Source organism: Echiichthys vipera (assembly GCF_963691815.1).
Source record: "Echiichthys vipera genome assembly, chromosome: 11".
Classification (NCBI taxonomy): domain Eukaryota; kingdom Metazoa; phylum Chordata; class Actinopteri; order Perciformes; family Trachinidae; genus Echiichthys; species Echiichthys vipera.
The window spans coordinates 912,157-936,156 of NC_139836.1; the positions used below are offsets into that span (position 1 = coordinate 912,157).

Here is a 24,000-nt window from a genome sequence, read left to right on the forward strand (position 1 = left end):
AGTTCATGTACACATCTGACCAGGACCAGGACCAGGACCAGGACCAGGACCAGGATCAGAACCAGGACCAGGACCAGGACCCGGACCAGGACCAGGACCAGGACCAGGACCAGGCTGGGACATGACCAGGACCAGGACCAGGGCCAGGACCAGGACCAGGACCAGGACCAGGGCCAGGACAAGGCCGAGACTGTACCAGGACCAGCACCAAGACCAGGACCAGGCTGGGACTGGACCTGGACCAGGACCAGGACCAGGCTGGGACTGGACCAGGACCAAGACCAGGACCAGGCTGGGACTGGACCAGCACTAAACAAGTCCAGACCTACTTCCACCAACGACGGAGCACAAAGGGTTCCAGTGACATCATCGGTCTGTGAGAGGTTAAAGACCTGGATCTCCACACCAGGTTGTTGGTCCAGTCCCAGCCTGGTCCTGGTCCTGGTCCTGGTCCTGGTCCTGGTCCTTGCCCTGGTCCAGTCCCAGCCTGGTCCAGTCCCAGCCTGGTCCTGGTCCTGGTCCAGTCCCAGCCTGCTCCTTGCCCTGGTCCAGTCCCAGCCTGGTCCTGGTCCTGGTCCAGTCCCAGCCTGGTCCTGGTCCTGGTCCTGGTCCAGTTGCTTTGGACTGAAATTGTTTGTGTCTGAGTCAGAACAGTGAAAAAGTCAGCGTGTGTGGTGAAGACGTCGTGTGTGGTGAAGACGTCGTGTGTGGTGAAGACGTCGTCTGTGGTGAAGACGTCGTCTGTTGCACCTTCTTGCGCTTCCTCTGCCTCGCTCGCCCGTCCAGACTCCCGTTCCCCTGGGGGAGGGGCTTTGAGGAGTGGGAGGAGCCTGGAGTGGAAGGGGGCGTGGCCTCAGGTGAGTCTGGATCCTTCTTCACCTGGAAATCGATGAGATTTACATAAGGTGTGTGTGTGTGTCTCAGTGTGTGTGTACCTCTGTTGTGTGTGTTGTAGTGTGTATGTGTACCTTGGCGTGTGTGTGTGTGTGTGTACCTCGGCGTGTGTGTTGTAGTGGATGTGTGTGTGTTGTGTGCGTGTGTGTGTACCTCTGCGTGTGTGTTGTAGCGGATGTGTGTGTGTACCTCGGTGTGTGTGTTGTGTGTGTGTGTGTGTACCTCTGCGTGTGTGTGTTGTGTGCGTGTGTACCTCGGCGTGTGTGTTGTGTGCGTGTGTGTGTACCTCGGTGCGTGTGTGTGTGTACCTCTGCGTGTGTGTGTGTGTGTACCTCGGTGTGTGTGTGTTGTGTGTGTGTGTACCTCGGCGTGTGTGTTGTAGTGGATGTGTGTGTGTACCTCAGTGTGTGTGTTGTAGCGGGTGTGTGTGTGTGTGTGTACCTCTGCGTGTGTGTGTGTACCTCGGCGTGTGTGTTGTGTGTGTGTGTACCTCGGCGTGTGTGTTGTAGTGGATGTGTGTTGTAGTGGATGTGTGTGTGTGTGTGTGTGTGTGTGTACCTCTGCGTGTGTGTTGTGTGCGTGTGTGTGTACCTTGGCGTGTGTGTTGTGTGCGTGTGTGTGTGTGTGTACCTCGGCGTGTGTGTGTGTGTGTGTGTGTGTGTACCTCTGCGTGTGTGTTGTGTGTGTGTACCTCTGCGTGTGTGTGTGTGTACCTCGGCGTGTGTGTTGTGTGCGTGTGTGTGTGTACCTCGGTGTGTGTGTGTATGTGTACCTCGGTGTGTGTGTTGTGTGTGTGTGTGTGTGTGTGTGTGTGTACCTCGGTGTGTGTGTTGTGTGTGTGTGTGTGTGTGTGTGTGTACCTCGGTGTGTGTGTTGTGTGTGTGTGTGTGTGTGTGTGTGTGTGTACCTCCAGCGTGTGTGTGTGTGTACCTCTGCGTGTGTGTTGTAGTGGATGTGTGTGTGTGTACCTCTGCGTGTGTGTTGTAGTGGATGTAGCTGGCAGAGATCACGTGACCCACGGCGTTGGTGGTGGCGGCCATTTCCTGCTTCACCAGCAGCGACAAATCCACGATCTGCAGAAAAGCGTTTTCGTCACGAACGACGCACGGACGTGTATGAGGTCACGTGACATCGTGACATCATGACTCTGCGTTACCTGGGCAACCGTCTCGTAGGCCAGGTACGACAGGATCTCCATGGAAACGCTGTTGGGCTTCAGCTCCAGAGCGCTGAAGTCGAGCCAGTCGCGAAACTTGGACGCCTTCTTAGCTGCGACACACCGTGAGAGTAATCATGATTATATTAATAATAAATATAATTATAATAATAAAGATATTAATGTTAATAAATAATAATAATAATAAAGACTGTTGTTGTTTAGTGTCGCTGTGATGAAGTTCTCGCTCTCACCGAAGCTGAGCTGTCGACTCTCACAGAACTCTGAGTACTGACTCTGATCCATGGAGCGGGTCTGACGCTCCACACGCTGAGGGAGCGACGCACAACACACGCACACACACACACACGCACAACAGACACACAACAGACACACAACACACACACACACAAGAGAAACACAATCATTACTGTCTATGCTCCACAAACAACTCCTGTCTGTTTGTTCCTGTTGTGTGTTTGTTCCTGTTGTGTGTTTGTTCCTGTTGTGTGTCTGTTCCTGTTGTGCGTTTGTTCCTGTTGTGTCTTTTCCTGTTGTGCGTCTGTTCCTGTTGTGTGTTTGTTCCTGTTGTGTGTTTGTTCCTGTTGTGTGTCTGTTCCTGTTGTGCGTTTGTTCCTGTTGTGTGTCTGTTCCTGTTGTGCGTTTGTTCCTGTTGTGTGTTTGTTCCTGTTCTGTGTGTTTGTTCCTGTTGTGTGTCTGTTCCTGTTGTGCGTTTGTTCCTGTTGTGTGTCTGTTCCTGTTGTGCGTTTGTTCCTGTTGTGTGTTTGTTCCTGTTCTGTGTGTTTGTTCCTGTTGTGTGTCTGTTCCTGTTGTGTGTTTTTTCCTGTTGTGTGTTTGTTCCTGTTGTGTGTCTGTTCCTGTTGTGTGTCTGTTCCTGTTGTGTGTGTTTGTTCCTGTTGTGCGTCTGTTCCTGTTGTGTGTCTGTTCCTGTTGTGTGTTTGTTCCTGTTGTGTGTCTGTTGTGTGTGTCTGTTCCTGTTGTGCGTTTTTTCTGTTGTGCGTTTTTTCCTGTTGTGCGTTTGTTCCTGTTGTGCGTCTGTTCCTTTTGTGTGTGTCTGTTCCTGTTGTGTGTCTTTGTTCCTGTTGTGTGTTTGTTCCTGTTGTCTGTTTGTTCCTGTTGTGTGTCTGTTTGTTCCTGTTGTGTGTGTCTGTTCCTGTTGTGTGTGTTTGTTCCTGTTGTGTGTGTTTGTTCCTTTTGTGTGTGTCTGTTCCTGTTGTGTGTCTTTGTTCCTGTTGTGTGTTTGTTCCTGTTGTCTGTTTGTTCCTGTTGTGTGTGTCTGTTTGTTCCTGTTGTGTGTGTCTGTTCCTGTTGTGTGTGTTTGTTCCTGTTGTGTGTTTGTTTGTTCCTGTTGTGTGTTTGTTCCTGTTGTGTGTTTGATCCTGTTGTGTGTTTGTTCCTGTTGTGTGTCTGTTCCTCTTGTGTGTGTCTGTTCCTGTTGTGTGTGTCTGTTCCTGTTGTGTGTGTCTGTTCCTGTTGCGTATATCTGTTGTGTGTGTTTGTTCCTGTTGTGTGTTTGTTCCTGTTGTGTGTCTGTTCCTGTTGTGCGTTTGTTCCTGTTGTGCGTTTGTTCCTGTTGTGTGTGTCTGTTCCTGTTGTGTGTGTCTGTTCCTGTTGTGTGTCTGTTCCTGTTGTGTGTGTTTGTTCCTTTTGTGTGTCTGTTGTGTGTTTTGTCCTGTTGTGCGTCTGTTCCTGTTGTGTGTTGTTCCTGTTGTGTGTCTCTTCCTGTTGTGTGTCTGTTCCTGTTGTGTGTCTGTTCCTGTTGTGTGTGTTTGTTCCTTTTGTGTGTTTGTTGTGTGTTTTTACCTGTTGTGCGTCTGTTCTTTTTGTGTGTCTGTTGTGTGTGTCTGTTCCTGTTGTGTGTCTGTTCCTGTTGTGTGTGTCTGTTCCTGTTGTGTGTGTCTGTTCCTGTTGTGTGTGTTTGTTCCTTTTGTGTGTCTGTTGTGTGTTTTGTCCTGTTGTGCGTCTGTTCCTTTTGTGTGTCTGTTGTGTGTTTTTTCCTGTTGTGTGTTTGTTCCTGTTGTGTGTGTCTCTTCCTGTTGTGCGTCTGTTCCTGTTGTGCGTTTGTTCCTGTTCTGCGTTTGTTACTGTTGTGCATTTGTTTCTTTTGTGTGTTTGTTCCTGTTGTGTGTCTGTTTCTGTTGTGTGTGTTTGTTCCTGTTGTGTGTCTGTTGTGTGTTTTCTCCTGTTGTGCGTTTGTTCCTGTTGTGTGTTTGTTCCTGTTGTGTGTCTGTTCCTGTTGTGTGTGTTTGTTCCTTTTGTGTGTTTTTTCCTGTTGTGCGTTTGTTCCTGTTGTGCGTCTGTTGTGTGTGTCTGTTCCTGTTGTGTGTGTTTGTTCCTGTTGTGTGTCTGTTCCTGTTGTGTGTGTTTGTTCCTGTTGTGTGTCTGTTCCTGTTGTGTGTGTCTGTTCCTGTTGTGTGTTTGTTCCTGTTGTGCGTCTGTTCCTGTTGTGTGTGTTTGTTCCTGTTGTGTGTCTGTTGTGTTTTTTTCCTGTTGTGCGTTTGTTCCTGTTGTGCGTTTGTTCCTGTTGTGCGTTTGTTCCTGTTGTGTGTCTGTTCCTGTTGTGTGTTTGTTCCTGTTGTGTGTGTCTGTTGTGTGTGTCTGTTCCTGTTGTGTGTGTTTGTTCCCGTTGTGTGTGTTTGTTCCTTTTGTGTGTGTGTGTCTGTTCCTGTTGTGTGTGTTTGTTCCTGTTGTGTGTGTCTGTTCCTGTTGTGTGTGTTTGTTCCTGTTGTGTGTGTTTGTTCCTGTTGTGCGTGTTTGATCCTTTTGTGTGTCTGTTGTGTGTGTTTGTTCCTGTTGTGCGTCTGTTCCTTATGTGTGTCTGTTGTGTGTGTTTGTTCCTGTTGTGTGTCTGTTCCTTTTGTGTGTCTGTTGTGTGTGTCTGATCCTGTTGTGTGTCTGTTCCTGTTGTGTGTCTGTTGTGTGTGTCTGTTCCTGTTGTGTGTTTGTTCCTGTTGTGTGTGGGGAAAAAACAACAGGAACAGGCGCACAACAGGAACAGACGCACAACAGGAACAGACGCACAACAGGAACAAACGCACAACAGGAACAGACGCACAACAGGAACAAACGCACAACAGGAACAAACGCACAACAGGAACAAACAAACAACAGGAAAAAACACACACAACAGACACACAACCGGAACAAACACACAACTGGAACAAACACACAACAGGAACAAACGCACAACAGGAAAAAACGCACAACAGGAACAAACGCACAACAGGAACAAACGCACAACAGGAACAAACAAACAACAGGAAAAAATACACACAACAGACACACAACCGGAACAAACACACACCTGGAAAAAACGCACAACAGGAACAGACGCACAACAGGAAGAAACGCACAACAGGAACAAACACACAACAGGAACAAACACACAAAAGGAACAAACGCACAACAGGAAAAACACACACAACAGACACACAACCGGAACAAACACACAACTGGAACAAACGCACAACAGGAACAAACGCACAACAGGAACAAACGCACAACAGGAACAAACACACAACAGGAACAAACGCACAACAGGAACAGACGCACAACAGGAAAAAACACACAACAGACACACAACCGGAACAAACACACAACTGGAACAAACGCACAACAGGAACAAACACACAACAGGAACAAACGCACAACCGGAATAAACACACAACTGGAACAAACACACAACAGGAACAAACACACAACAGGAACAAACGCACGACAGGAACAGACACACAACAGAAATAAACGCACAACAGGAACAGACGCACAACAGGAAAAAACACACAACAGACACACAACTGGAACAAACACACAACAGGAACAAACACACAACAGGAACAAACGCACAACAGGAACAAACGCACAACAAGAACAGACACACAACAGGAAAAAACAGACACAACCGGAATAAACACACAAATGGAACAAACACACAACAGGAAAAAGACGCACAACAGGAAAAGACGCACAACAGGAACAAACACACAACAGGAAAAAACGCACAACAGGAACAGACGCACAACAGGAAAAAACACACAACAGACACACAACTGGAACAAACACACAACTGGAACAAACACACAACAGGAACAAACGCACAACAGGAACAAACGCACAACAGGAAAAAACGCACACCAGGAAAAAACACACACAACAGACACACAACCGGAACAAACACACAACTGGAACAAACACACAACAGGAACAGACACACAACAGGAACAAACGCACAACAGGAACAAACACACAACAGGAACAAACACACAACAGGAACAAACGCACAACAGGAACAAACGCACAACAGGAACAAACGCACAACAGGAATAAACGCACAACAGGAAAAAACACACAACAGAAAAAAACACACAACCGGAACAAACACACAACTGGAACAAACACACAACAGGAACAAACGCACAACAGGAATAAAACGCACAACAGGAACAAACGCACAACAGGAAAAAACACACAACAGACACACAACCGGAACAAACACACAACAGGAACAAACACACAACAGGAACAAACGCACAACAAGAATAAAACGCACAACAGGAACAAACACACAACAGGAACAAACACACAACAGACACACAACCGGAACAAACGCACAACAGGAACAAACACACAACAGGAAAAAAAAACACACAACAGACACACAACCGGAACAAACTCACAACTGGAACAAACACACAACAGGAACAAACGCACAACAGGAATAAAACGCACAACAGGAACAGACGCACAACAGGAAAAAACACACAACAGACACACAACCGGAACAAACACACAACAGGAACAAACACACAACAGGAACAGACACACAACAGGAATAAACGCACAACAGGAACAGACGCACAACAGGAAAAAACACACAACAGACACACAACTGGAACAAACACACAACAGGAACAAACGCACAACAGTAACAGACGCACAACAGGAAAACACACACAACAGACACACAACAGGAACAAACACACAACAGGAACAAACGCACAACAGGAAAAGACGCACAACAGGAAAAAACACACAACAGACACACAACTGGAACAAACGCACAACAGGAACAGACGCACAACAGGAACAGACGCACAACAGGAAGAAACGCACAACAGGAACAAACGCACAACAGGAAAAGACGCACAACAGGAAAAAACATACACAACAGACACACAACAGGAAAAAACACACAACTGGAACAAACACACAACAGGAACAGACACACAACAGGAATAAACGCACAACAGGAACAGACGCACAACAGGAAAAAACACACAACAGACACACAACTGGAACAAACACACAAAAGGAACAAACACACAACAGGAACAAACGCACAACAAGAACAGACACACAACAGGAACAAACGCACAACAGGAACAAACGCACAACAGGAACAAATGCACAACAGGAACAAACACACAACAGGAACAGACGCACAACAGGAAAAAACACACACAACAGACACACAACAGGGACAAACACTGAACAGGAACAGACACACAAAAGAAACAGACACACAACAGGAACAAACGCACAACAGGAAAGAACGCACAACAGGAACAAACGCACAACAGGAAAAAACGCACAACAGGAAAAAACACACAACAGACACACAACTGGAACAAACACACAACAGGAACAAACACACAACAGGAACAGACGCACAGCAGGAAAAAACAGACACAAACGGAATAAACACACAACAGAAAAAGACACACAACAGGAACAAACGCACAACAGGAAAAAACGCACAACAGGAAAAACGCACAACAGGAAAAAACACACAACAGACACACAACTGGAACAAACACACAACTGGAACAAACACACAACAGGAATAAACGCACAACAGGAACAAACGCACAACAGGAATAAACGCACAACAGGAACAAACACACAACAGGAACAGACACACAACAGGAACAAACGCACAACAGGAACAAACGCACAACAGGAACAAACACACAACAGGAACAGACACACAACAGGAACAAACGCACAACAGGAACAAACACACAACAGGAACAAACACACAACAGGCACAAACACACAACAGGAACAAACGCACAACAGGAACAAACGCACAACAGGAATAAACGCACAACAGGAAAAAACACACAACAGAAAAAAACACACAACCGGAACAAACACACAACTGGAACAAACACACAACAGGAACAAACGCACAACAGGAATAAAACGCACAACAGGAACAAACGCACAACAGGAAAAAACACACAACAGACACACAACCGGAACAAACACACAACAGGAACAAACACACAACAGGAACAAACGCACAACAAGAATAAAACGCACAACAGGAACAAACACACAACAGGAACAAACACACAACAGACACACAACCGGAACAAACGCACAACAGGAACAAACACACAACAGGAAAAAAAAACACACAACAGACACACAACCGGAACAAACTCACAACTGGAACAAACACACAACAGGAACAAACGCACAACAGGAATAAAACGCACAACAGGAACAGACGCACAACAGGAAAAAACACACAACAGACACACAACCGGAACAAACACACAACAGGAACAAACACACAACAGGAACAAACGCACAACAGGAACAAACGCACAACAGGAAAAGACGCACAACAGGAAAAAACACACAACAGACACACAACTGGAACAAACGCACAACAGGAACAGACGCACAACAGGAACAAACACACAACAGGAAGAAACGCACAACAGGAACAAACGCACAACAGGAAAAGACGCACAACAGGAAAAAACACACACAACAGACACACAACAGGAAAAAACACACAACTGGAACAAACACACAACAGGAACAGACACACAACAGGAATAAACGCACAACAGGAACAGACGCACAACAGGAAAAAACACACAACAGACACACAACTGGAACAAACACACAAAAGGAACAAACACACAACAGGAACAAACGCACAACAAGAACAGACACACAACAGGAACAAACGCACAACAGGAACAAACGCACAACAGGAACAAATGCACAACAGGAACAAACACACAACAGGAACAGACGCACAACAGGAAAAAACACACACAACAGACACACAACAGGGACAAACACTGAACAGGAACAGACACACAAAAGAAACAGACACACAACAGGAACAAACGCACAACAGGAAAGAACGCACAACAGGAACAAACGCATTACAGGAAAAAACGCACAACAGGAAAAAACACACAACAGACACACAACTGGAACAAACACACAACAGGAACAAACACACAACAGGAACAAACGCACAACAGGAAAAAACAGACACACAGCAGGAACAGACGCACAGCAGGAAAAAACAGACACAAACGGAATAAACACACAACAGAAAAAGACACACAACAGGAACAAACGCACAACAGGAAAAAACGCACAACAGGAAAAACGCACAACAGGAACAAACGCACAACAGGAAAAAACACACAAAAGGAAAAAACACACAACAGGAAAAAAAACACACAACAGGAAAAAAAAAACACACAACAGGAACAAACGCACAACAGGAACAAACGCACAACAGGAACAAACACACAACAGGAAAAAAAACACACAACAGACACACAACCGGAACAAACTCACAACTGGAACAAACACACAACAGGAACAAACGCACAACAGGAATAAAACGCACAACAGGAACAGACGCACAACAGGAAAAAACACACAACAGACACACAACCGGAACAAACACACAACAGGAACAAACGCACAACAGGAACAGACACACAACAGGAATAAACGCACAACAGGAACAGACGCACAACAGGAAAACACACACAACAGACACACAACAGGAACAAACACACAACAGGAACAAACGCACAACAGTAACAGACGCACAACAGGAAAACACACACAACAGACACACAACAGGAACAAACACACAACAGGAACAAACGCACAACAGGAAAAGACGCACAACAGGAAAAAACACACAACAGACACACAACCAGAACAAACATACAACTGGAACAAACGCACAACAGGAAGAAACGCACAACAGGAACAAACGCACAACAGGAAAAGACGCAAAACAGGAAAAAACACACACAACAGACACACAACCGGAACAAACACACAACTGGAACAAACACACAACAGGAACAAACACACAACAGGAAATAACACACACAACAGACACACAACAGGAACAAACACACAACAGAAACAGACACACAACAGGAACAAACACACAACAGAAACAGACACACAACAGGAATAAACACACAACAGAAACAGACACACACAACAAGAACAAACGCACAACAGGAACAAACGCACAACAGGAACAAACGCAGAACAGGAACAGACACACACCAGGAACAGACACACAAAAGAAACAGACACACAACAGGAACAAAATCACACAACAGACACACAACAGGAACAAACACACAACAGAAACAGACACACAACAGGAACAAACACACAACAGAAACAGACACACAACAGGAATAAACACACAACAGAAACAGACACACAACAGGAAATAACACACACAACAGACACAAAACAGACACACAACAGGAACAAACACACAACAAGAAACAGACGCACAACAGGAAAAAACACACACAACAGACACACAAAGGGAACAAACGCACAACAGGAACAAACACACAAATGAAACAGACACACAACAGGAAATAACACACACAACAGACACACAACAGGAACAAACACACAACAGAAACAGACACACAACAGGAACAAACACACAACAGGAACAGACACACAACAGGAACAAACACACAACAGAAACAAACACACAACAGAAACAGACACACAACAGAAACAGGCACACAACAGAAAAAGGCACACAACAGAAACAAACACACAACAGGAACAGACACACAACAGGAACAAACAGACAACCGGAACAGACACACAACAGGAACAAACACACAACAGGAACAGACACACAACAGGAACAAACACACAACAGAAACAAACACACAACAGAAACAGACACACAACAGAAACAGACACACAACAGAAAAAGACACACAACAGAAAAAGACACACAACAGAAACAAACACACATCAGGAACAGACACACAACAGGAACAGACACACACCAGGAACAGACACACAAAAGAAACAGACACACAACAGGAACAAAATCAAACAACAGACACACAACAGGAACAAACACACAACAGAAACAGACACACAACAGGAACAAACACACAACAGAAACAGACACACAACAGGAATAAACACACAACAGAAACAGACACACAACAGGAAATAACACACACAACAGACACAAAACAGACACACAACAGGAACAAACACACAACAGAAACAGACACACAACAGAAACAGACACACAACAGGAATAAACACACAACAGAAACAGACACACAACAGGAAATAACACACAACAGGAAATAACACACACAACAGACACAAAACAGACACACAACAGGAACAAACACACAACAAGAAACAGACGCACAACAGGAAAAAACACACACAACAGACACACAAAGGGAACAAACGCACAACAGGAACAAACACACAAATGAAACAGACACACAACAGGAAATAACACACACAACAGACACACAACAGGAACAAACACACAACAGAAACAGACACACAACAGGAACAAACACACAACAGAAACAGACACACAACAGGAATAAACACACAACAGAAACAGACACACACAACAAGAACAAACGCACAACAGGAACAAACGCACAACAGGAACAAACGCACAACAGGAACAGACACACACCAGGAACAGACACACAAAAGAAACAGACACACAACAGGAACAAACACACAACAGGAACAAACACACAACAAGGACAGACACACAACAGGAACAGACACACAAAAGAAACAAATACACAACAGGAACAGACACACAACAGGAACAGACACACAACAGGAACAGACACACAACAGAAACAAACACACAACAGGAACAAACACACAACAGGAACAGACACACAACAGGAACAGACACACAACAGAAACAAACACACAACAGGAACAGACACACAACAGGAACAAACAGACAACAGGAACAGACACACAACAGAAACAAACACACAACAGGAACAGACACACAACAGGAACAGACACACAACATGAACAAACAGACAACAGGAACAGACACACAACAGAAACAAACACACAACAGGAACAGACACACAACAGGAACAAACAGACAACCGGAACAGACACACAACAGGAACAAACACACAACAGGAACAGACACACAACAGGAACAAACACACAACAGAAACAAACACACAACAGAAACAGACACACAACAGAAACAGACACACAACAGAAAAAGACACACAACAGAAAAAGACACACAACAGAAACAAACACACATCAGGAACAGACACACAACAGGAACAGACACACACCAGGAACAGACACACAAAAGAAACAGACACACAACAGGAACAAAATCACACAACAGACACACAACAGGAACAAACACACAACAGAAACAGACACACAACAGGAACAAACACACAACAGAAACAGACACACAACAGGAATAAACACACAACAGAAACAGACACACAACAGGAAATAACACACACAACAGACACAAAACAGACACACAACAGGAACAAACACACAACAAGAAACAGACGCACAACAGGAAAAAACACACACAACAGACACACAAAGGGAACAAACGCACAACAGGAACAAACACACAAATGAAACAGACACACAACAGGAAATAACACACACAACAGACACACAACAGGAACAAACACACAACAGAAACAGACACACAACAGGAACAAACACACAACAGAAACAGACACACAACAGGAATAAACACACAACAGAAACAGACACACACAACAAGAACAAACGCACAACAGGAACAAACGCACAACAGGAACAAACGCACAACAGGAACAGACACACACCAGGAACAGACACACAAAAGAAACAGACACACAACAGGAACAAAATCACACAACAGACACACAACAGGAACAAACACACAACAGAAACAGACACACAACAGGAACAAACACACAACAGAAACAGACACACAACAGGAATAAACACACAACAGAAACAGACACACACAACAAGAACAAACGCACAACAGGAACAAACGCACAACAGGAACAAACGCACAACAGGAACAGACACACACCAGGAACAGACACACAAAAGAAACAGACACACAACAGGAACAGACACACACCAGGATCAGACACACATCAAGAACAGACACACAACAGGAACAGACACACAACAGGAACAAACACACAACAGGAACAAACACACAACAAGGACAGACACACAACAGGAACAGACACACAAAAGAAACAAATACACAACAGGAACAGACACACAACAGAAACAAACACACAACAGGAACAAACACACAACAGGAACAGACACACAACAGGAACAGACACACAACAGAAACAAACACACAACAGGAACAGACACACAACAGGAACAAACAGACAACAGGAACAGACACACAACAGAAACAAACACACAACAGGAACAGACACACAACAGGAACAGACACACAACATGAACAAACAGACAACAGGAACAGACACACAACAGAAACAAACACACAACAGGAACATACACACAACAGGAACAAACACACAACAGGAACAGACACACAACAGGAACAAACACACAACAGAAACAAACACACAACAGGAACAGACACACAACAGGAACAAACACACAACAGGAACAGACACACAACAGGAACAGACACACAACAGGAACAAACACACAACAGGAACAGACACACAACAGGAACAAACACACAACAGGAACAGACACACAACAGGAACAGACACACAAAAGAAACAAACACACAACAGGAACAAACACACAACAGAAACAAACACACAACAGAAACAGACACACAACAGAAACAGACACACAACAGAAAAAGACACACAACAGAAACAAACACACATCAGGAACAGACACACAACAGGAACAGACACACAACAGGAACAAACACACAACAGGAACAGACACACAACAGGAACAGACGCACAACAGGAACAGACACACACAACAGAAACAGACACACAACAGAAACAAACACACAACAGGAACAGACACACAACAGGAACAGACACACAACAGGAACAGACACACAACAGGAACAAACACACAACAGAAAAAGACACACAACAGGAACAAACGCACAACAGGAAAAAACGCACAACAGGAAAAACGCACAACAGGAAAAAACACACAACAGACACACAACTGGAACAAACACACAACTGGAACAAACACACAACAGGAATAAACGCACAACAGGAACAAACGCACAACAGGAACAAACGCACAACAGGAATAAACGCACAACAGGAACAAACACACAACAGGAACAGACACACAACAGGAACAAACGCACAACAGGAACAAACGCACAACAGGAACAAACACACAACAGGAACAGACACACAACAGGAACAAACGCACAACAGGAACAAACACACAACAGGAACAAACACACAACAGGCACAAACACACAACAGGAACAAACGCACAACAGGAACAAACGCACAACAGGAATAAACGCACAACAGGAAAAAACACACAACAGAAAAAAACACACAACCGGAACAAACACACAACTGGAACAAACACACAACAGGAACAAACGCACAACAGGAATAAAACGCACAACAGGAACAAACGCACAACAGGAAAAAACACACAACAGACACACAACCGGAATAAACACACAACAGGAACAAACACACAACAGGAACAAACGCACAACAAGAATAAAACGCACAACAGGAACAAACACACAACAGGAACAAACACACAACAGACACACAACCGGAACAAACGCACAACAGGAACAAACACACAACAGGAAAAAAAAACACACAACAGACACACAACCGGAACAAACTCACAACTGGAACAAACACACAACAGGAACAAACGCACAACAGGAATAAAACGCACAACAGGAACAGACGCACAACAGGAAAAAACACACAACAGACACACAACCGGAACAAACACACAACAGGAACAAACACACAACAGGAACAAACACACAACAGGAACAAACGCACAACAGGAAAAGACGCACAACAGGAAAAAACACACAACAGACACACAACTGGAACAAACGCACAACAGGAACAGACGCACAACAGGAACAGACGCACAACAGGAAGAAACGCACAACAGGAACAAACGCACAACAGGAAAAGACGCACAACAGGAAAAAACACACACAACAGACACACAACAGGAAAAAACACACAACTGGAACAAACACACAACAGGAACAGACACACAACAGGAATAAACGCACAACAGGAACAGACGCACAACAGGAAAAAACACACAACAGACACACAACTGGAACAAACACACAAAAGGAACAAACACACAACAGGAACAAACGCACAACAAGAACAGACACACAACAGGAACAAACGCACAACAGGAACAAACGCACAACAGGAACAAATGCACAACAGGAACAAACACACAACAGGAACAGACGCACAACAGGAAAAAACACACACAACAGACACACAACAGGGACAAACACTGAACAGGAACAGACACACAAAAGAAACAGACACACAACAGGAACAAACGCACAACAGGAAAGAACGCACAACAGGAACAAACGCATTACAGGAAAAAACGCACAACAGGAAAAAACACACAACAGACACACAACTGGAACAAACACACAACAGGAACAAACACACAACAGGAAAAACGCACAACAGAAACAGACGCACAGCAGGAAAAAACAGACACAAACGGAATAAACACACAACAGAAAAAGACACACAACAGGAACAAACGCACAACAGGAAAAAACGCACAACAGGAAAAACGCACAACAGGAACAAACGCACAACAGGAAAAAACACACAAAAGGAAAAAACACACAACAGGAAAAAAAACACACAACAGGAAAAAAAAAACACACAACAGGAACAAACGCACAACAGGAACAAACGCACAACAGGAACAAACGCACAACAGGAACAAACACACAACAGGAAAAAAAACACACAACAGACACACAACCGGAACAAACTCACAACTGGAACAAACACACAACAGGAACAAACGCACAACAGGAATAAAACGCACAACAGGAACAGACGCACAACAGGAAAAAACACACAACAGACACACAACCGGAACAAACACACAACAGGAACAAACGCACAACAGGAACAGACACACAACAGGAATAAACGCACAACAGGAACAGACGCACAACAGGAAAACACACACAACAGACACACAACAGGAACAAACACACAACAGGAACAAACGCACAACAGTAACAGACGCACAACAGGAAAACACACACAACAGACACACAACAGGAACAAACACACAACAGGAACAAACGCACAACAGGAAAAGACGCACAACAGGAAAAAACACACAACAGACACACAACCAGAACAAACATACAACTGGAACAAACGCACAACAGGAAGAAACGCACAACAGGAACAAACGCACAACAGGAAAAGACGCAAAACAGGAAAAAACACACACAACAGACACACAACCGGAACAAACACACAACTGGAACAAACACACAACAGGAACAAACACACAACAGGAAATAACACACACAACAGACACACAACAGGAACAAACACACAACAGAAACAGACACACAACAGGAACAAACACACAACAGAAACAGACACACAACAGGAATAAACACACAACAGAAACAGACACACACAACAAGAACAAACGCACAACAGGAACAAACGCACAACAGGAACAAACGCAGAACAGGAACAGACACACACCAGGAACAGACACACAAAAGAAACAGACACACAACAGGAACAAAATCACACAACAGACACACAACAGGAACAAACACACAACAGAAACAGACACACAACAGGAACAAACACACAACAGAAACAGACACACAACAGGAATAAACACACAACAGAAACAGACACACAACAGGAAATAACACACACAACAGACACAAAACAGACACACAACAGGAACAAACACACAACAAGAAACAGACGCACAACAGGAAAAAACACACACAACAGACACACAAAGGGAACAAACGCACAACAGGAACAAACACACAAATGAAACAGACACACAACAGGAAATAACACACACAACAGACACACAACAGGAACAAACACACAACAGAAACAGACACACAACAGGAACAAACACACAACAGGAACAGACACACAACAGGAACAGACACACAACAGGAACAAACACACAACAGAAACAAACACACAACAGAAACAGACACACAACAGAAACAGGCACACAACAGAAAAAGACACACAACAGAAACAAACACACAACAGGAACAGACACACAACAGGAACAAACAGACAACCGGAACAGACACACAACAGGAACAAACACACAACAGGAACAGACACACAACAGGAACAAACACACAACAGAAACAAACACACAACAGAAACAGACACACAACAGAAACAGACACACAACAGAAAAAGACACACAACAGAAAAAGACACACAACAGAAACAAACACACATCAGGAACAGACACACAACAGGAACAGACACACACCAGGAACAGACACACAAAAGAAACAGACACACAACAGGAACAAAATCAAACAACAGACACACAACAGGAACAAACACACAACAGAAACAGACACACAACAGGAACAAACACACAACAGAAACAGACACACAACAGGAATAAACACACAACAGAAACAGACACACAACAGGAAATAACACACACAACAGACACAAAACAGACACACAACAGGAACAAACACACAACAGAAACAGACACACAACAGAAACAGACACACAACAGGAATAAACACACAACAGAAACAGACACACAACAGGAAATAACACACAACAGGAAATAACACACACAACAGACACAAAACAGACACACAACAGGAACAAACACACAACAAGAAACAGACGCACAACAGGAAAAAACACACACAACAGACACACAAAGGGAACAAACGCACAACAGGAACAAACACACAAATGAAACAGACACACAACAGGAAATAACACACACAACAGACACACAACAGGAACAAACACACAACAGAAACAGACACACAACAGGAACAAACACACAACAGAAACAGACACACAACAGGAATAAACACACAACAGAAACAGACACACACAACAAGAACAAACGCACAACAGGAACAAACGCACAACAGGAACAAACGCACAACAGGAACAGACACACACCAGGAACAGACACACAAAAGAAACAGACACACAACAGGAACAAACACACAACAGGAACAAACACACAACAAGGACAGACACACAACAGGAACAGACACACAAAAGAAACAAATACACAACAGGAACAGACACACAACAGGAACAGACACACAACAGGAACAGACACACAACAGAAACAAACACACAACAGGAACAAACACACAACAGGAACAGACACACAACAGGAACAGACACACAACAGAAACAAACACACAACAGGAACAGACACACAACAGGAACAAACAGACAACAGGAACAGACACACAACAGAAACAAACACACAACAGGAACAGACACACAACAGGAACAGACACACAACATGAACAAACAGACAACAGGAACAGACACACAACAGAAACAAACACACAACAGGAACAGACACACAACAGGAACAAACAGACAACCGGAACAGACACACAACAGGAACAAACACACAACAGAAACAAACACACAACAGAAACAGACACACAACAGAAACAGACACACAACAGAAAAAGACACACAACAGAAAAAGACACACAACAGAAACAAACACACATCAGGAACAGACACACAACAGGAACAGACACACACCAGGAACAGACACACAAAAGAAACAGACACACAACAGGAACAAAATCACACAACAGACACACAACAGGAACAAACACACAACAGAAACAGACACACAACAGGAACAAACACACAACAGAAACAGACACACAACAGGAATAAACACACAACAGAAACAGACACACAACAGGAAATAACACACACAACAGACACAAAACAGACACACAACAGGAACAAACACACAACAAGAAACAGACGCACAACAGGAAAAAACACACACAACAGACACACAAAGGGAACAAACGCACAACAGGAACAAACACACAAATGAAACAGACACACAACAGGAAATAACACACACAACAGACACACAACAGGAACAAACACACAACAGAAACAGACACACAACAGGAACAAACACACAACAGAAACAGACACACAACAGGAATAAACACACAACAGAAACAGACACACACAACAAGAACAAACGCACAACAGGAACAAACGCACAACAGGAACAAACGCACAACAGGAACAGACACACACCAGGAACAGACACACAAAAGAAACAGACACACAACAGGAACAAAATCACACAACAGACACACAACAGGAACAAACACACAACAGAAACAGACACACAACAGGAACAAACACACAACAGAAACAGACACACAACAGGAATAAACACAAAACAGAAACAGACACACACAACAAGAACAAACGCACAACAGGAACAAACGCACAACAGGAACAAACGCACAACAGGAACAGACACACACCAGGAACAGACACACAAAAGAAACAGACACACAACAGGAACAGACACACACCAGGATCAGACACACATCAAGAACAGACACACAACAGGAACAGACACACAACAGGAACAAACACACAACAGGAACAAACACACAACAAGGACAGACACACAACAGGAACAGACACACAAAAGAAACAAATACACAACAGGAACAGACACACAACAGAAACAAACACACAACAGGAACAAACACACAACAGGAACAGACACACAACAGGAACAGACACACAACAGAAACAAACACACAACAGGAACAGACACACAACAGGAACAAACAGACAACAGGAACAGACACACAACAGAAACAAACACACAACAGGAACAGACACACAACAGGAACAGACACACAACATGAACAAACAGACAACAGGAACAGACACACAACAGAAACAAACACACAACAGGAACATACACACAACAGGAACAAACACACAACAGGAACAGACACACAACAGGAACAAACACACAACAGAAACAAACACACAACAGGAACAGACACACAACAGGAACAAACACACAACAGGAACAGACACACAACAGGAACAGACACACAACAGGAACAAACACACAACAGGAACAGACACACAACAGGAACAGACACACAAAAGAAACAAACACACAACAGGAACAAACACACAACAGAAACAAACACACAACAGAAACAGACACACAACAGAAACAGACACACAACAGAAAAAGACACACAACAGAAACAAACACACATCAGGAACAGACACACAACAGGAACAGACACACAACAGGAACAAACACACAACAGGAACAGACACACAACAGGAACAGACGCACAACAGGAACAGACACACACAACAGAAACAGACACACAACAGAAACAAACACACAACAGGAACAGACACACAACAGGAACAGACACACAACAGGAACAGACACACAACAGGAACAAACACACAACAGACACACAACAGGAACAGACACACAACAGGAACAGACACACATCAGGAACAGACACACAAAAATCTTTGATTAAAAACAGTCACGTCGTCATGACGACCTCTGACCTCCATCCGCTCCTGTTTGACGGGATCCACTTCCTGCCTCTCAGCCAATGAGAGGAGCTCTCCGGTCTGATCCATCCACACCAGGAAGTCCTGGGCCAATCGCTGCCTCCGCTGGTTACCCCCAGCAACGCCACCAGCCGCACCTGACCTGTCTGCAAACACAGAATCATCATCAGCGTCAGAATTACATAAAAACAAAGAAATATATTTATTATAGATATGTAAATAAATATATTTAGAGGCCGTAAACAGCACGTTACCCGTTTCCTGCTGCGTTTCCTCTTCATCCAGAGATTTGAGAAGTTTGGATTTATAATCTCTGAACTGGAGATATTTCAACAACCTCGCCACTTTCCTCTGAACAGGAGACGAAAGACATGAGAACAAAAGACATGAGAACAAAAGAAACGAGAACAAAAGAAATGAGAACAAAAGAAACAAGAACAAAATAAATGAGAACAAAAGAAACGAGAACAAAAGAAACGAGAACAAAAGAAATGAGAACAAAAGAAATGAGAACAAAAGAAACGAGAACAAAGAAACGAGATCAAAAGAAACGAGAACAAAAGAAACGAGAACAAAAGAAACGAGAACAACAGAAATGAGAACAAAAGAAATGAGAACAAAAGAAATGAGAACAAAAGAAATGAGAACAAAAGAAACGAGAACAACAGAAATGAGAACAAAAGAAACGAGATTAAAAGAAATGAGAACAAAAGAAACGAGAACAACAGAAATGAGAACAAAAGAAACGAGAACAAAAGAAACGAGAACAAAAGAAACAAGAACAAAAGAAACGAGAACAAAAGAAACAAGAACAAAAGAAACGAGAACAAAAGAAACGAGAACAAAAGAAACGAGAACAAAAGAAACAAGAACAAAAGAAACGAGAACAAAAGAAACGAGAACAAAAGAAACGAGATCAAAAGAAACGAGAACAAAAGAAACGAGAACAAAAGAAATGAGAACAAAAGAAATGAGAACAAAAGAAACGAGAACAAAAGAAACGAGAACAAAAGAAATGAGAACAAAAGAAATGAGAACAAAAGAAACGAGAACAAAAGAAACGAGAACAAAAGAAACAAGAACAAAAGAAACGAGAACAAAAGAAACGAGATCAAAAGAAACGAGAACAAAAGAAACGAGAACAAAAGAAGAACAAAAGAAATAAGAACAAAAGAAATGAGAACAAAAGAAATGAGAACAAAAGAAATGAGAACAAAAGAAACGAGAACAAAAGAAACGAGAACAAAAGAAACGAGAACAAAAGAAACGAGAACAAAAGAAATGAGAACAAAAGAAACGAGAACAAAAGAAACAAGAACAAAAGAAACGAGAACAAAAGAAATGAGAACAAAAGAAACAAGAACAAAAGAAACGAGAACAAAAGAAACGAGAACAAAAGAAACGAGAACAAAAGAAACGAGAACAAAAGAAACGAGAACAAAAGAAACGAGAACAAAAGAAACAAGAACAAAAGAAACGAGAACAAAAGAAACGAGATCAAAAGAAACGAGAACAAAAGAAACGAGAACAAAAGAAGAACAAAAGAAATGAGAACAAAAGAAATGAGAACAAAAGAAATGAGAACAAAAGAAATGAGAACAAAAGAAACGAGAACAAAAGAAACGAGAACAAAAGAAGAACAAAAGAAATAAGAACAAAAGAAATGAGAACAAAAGAAACGAGATCAAAAGAAACGAGAACAAAAGAAGAACAAAAGAAATAAGAACAAAAGAAATGAGAACAAAAGAAATGAGAACAAAAGAAATGAGAACAAAAGAAACGAGAACAAAAGAAACGAGAACAAAAGAAACGAGAACAAAAGAAATGAGATCAAAAGAAATGAGATCAAAAGAAATGAGAACAAAGGAAACGAGAACAAAAGAAACGAGAACAAAAGAAACGAGAACAAAAGAAATGAGAACAAAAGAAATGAGAACAAAAGAAATGAGAACAAAAGAAATGAGAACAAAAGAAACGAGAACAAAAGAAACGAGAACAAAAGAAATGAGAACAAAATAAACGAGAACAAAAGAAATGAGAACAAAAGAAATGAGAACAAAAGAAACGAGAACAAAAGAAACGAGAACAAAAGAAATGAGAACAAAAGAAATGAGAACAAAAGAAATGAGAACAAAAGAAATGAGATCAAAAGAAACGAGAACTAAAGAAACGAGAACAAAAGAAACGAGAACAAAAGAAACAAGAACAAAAGAAACGAGAACAAAAGAAACGAGATCAAAAGAAACGAGAACAAAATAAATGAGAACAAAATAAACGAGAACAAAATAAATGAGAACAAAATAAACGAGAACAAAAGAAATGAGAACAAAAGAAATGAGAACAAAAGAAACGAGAACAAAAGAAACGAGAACAAAAGAAATGAGAACAAAAGAAATGAGAACAAAAGAAATGAGATCAAAAGAAACGAGAACTAAAGAAACGAGAACAAAAGAAACGAGAACAAAAGAAATGAGAACAAAAGAAATTAGAACAAAAGAAACGAGAACAAAAGAAATGAGAACAAAAGAAATGAGAACAAAAGAAACGAGAACAAAAGAAATGAGAACAAAAGAAACGAGAACAAAAGAAACGAGAACAAAAGAAACAAGAACAAAAGAAACGAGAACAAAAGAAACGAGATCAAAAGAAACGAGAACAAAAGAAACGAGAACAAAAGAAGAACAAAAGAAATAAGAACAAAAGAAATGAGAACAAAAGAAATGAGAACAAAAGAAATTAGAACAAAAGAAACGAGAACAAAAGAAACGAGAACAAAAGAAACGAGAACAAAAGAAATGAGAACAAAAGAAACGAGAACAAAAGAAACAAGAACAAAAGAAACGAGAACAAAAGAAATGAGAACAAAAGAAACAAGAACAAAAGAAACGAGAACAAAAGAAACAAGAACAAAAGAAATGAGAACAAAAGAAATGAGAACAAAAGAAATGAGAACAAAAGAAACGAGAACAAAAGAAATGAGAACAAAAGAAACGAGAACAAAAGAAACGAGAACAAAAGAAACAAGAACAAAAGAAACGAGAACAAAAGAAACGAGATCAAAAGAAACGAGAACAAAAGAAACGAGAACAAAAGAAGAACAAAAGAAATAAGAACAAAAGAAATGAGAACAAAAGAAATGAGAACAAAAGAAATTAGAACAAAAGAAACGAG

General features: G+C 42.5%; 1 protein-coding gene across 1 annotated transcript in view; it reads right to left on the reverse strand.

The window, feature by feature from the left end:
- Positions 1–24,000, reverse strand: part of supt3h (SPT3 homolog, SAGA and STAGA complex component) — a 33,119-nt gene that overhangs the window by 465 nt on the left and 8,654 nt on the right. Inside the window, exons 5-10 of the mRNA XM_083922782.1 lie at positions 21,084–21,180; positions 20,824–20,975; positions 2,305–2,380; positions 2,051–2,163; positions 1,863–1,967; positions 751–879 (exon numbers count right to left, since the gene is read on the reverse strand). Coding sequence (XP_083778908.1) covers positions 751–879; positions 1,863–1,967; positions 2,051–2,163; positions 2,305–2,380; positions 20,824–20,975; positions 21,084–21,180 — 672 coding nt within the window. The remainder of the gene's footprint in view (positions 1–750; positions 880–1,862; positions 1,968–2,050; positions 2,164–2,304; positions 2,381–20,823; positions 20,976–21,083; positions 21,181–24,000) is intronic.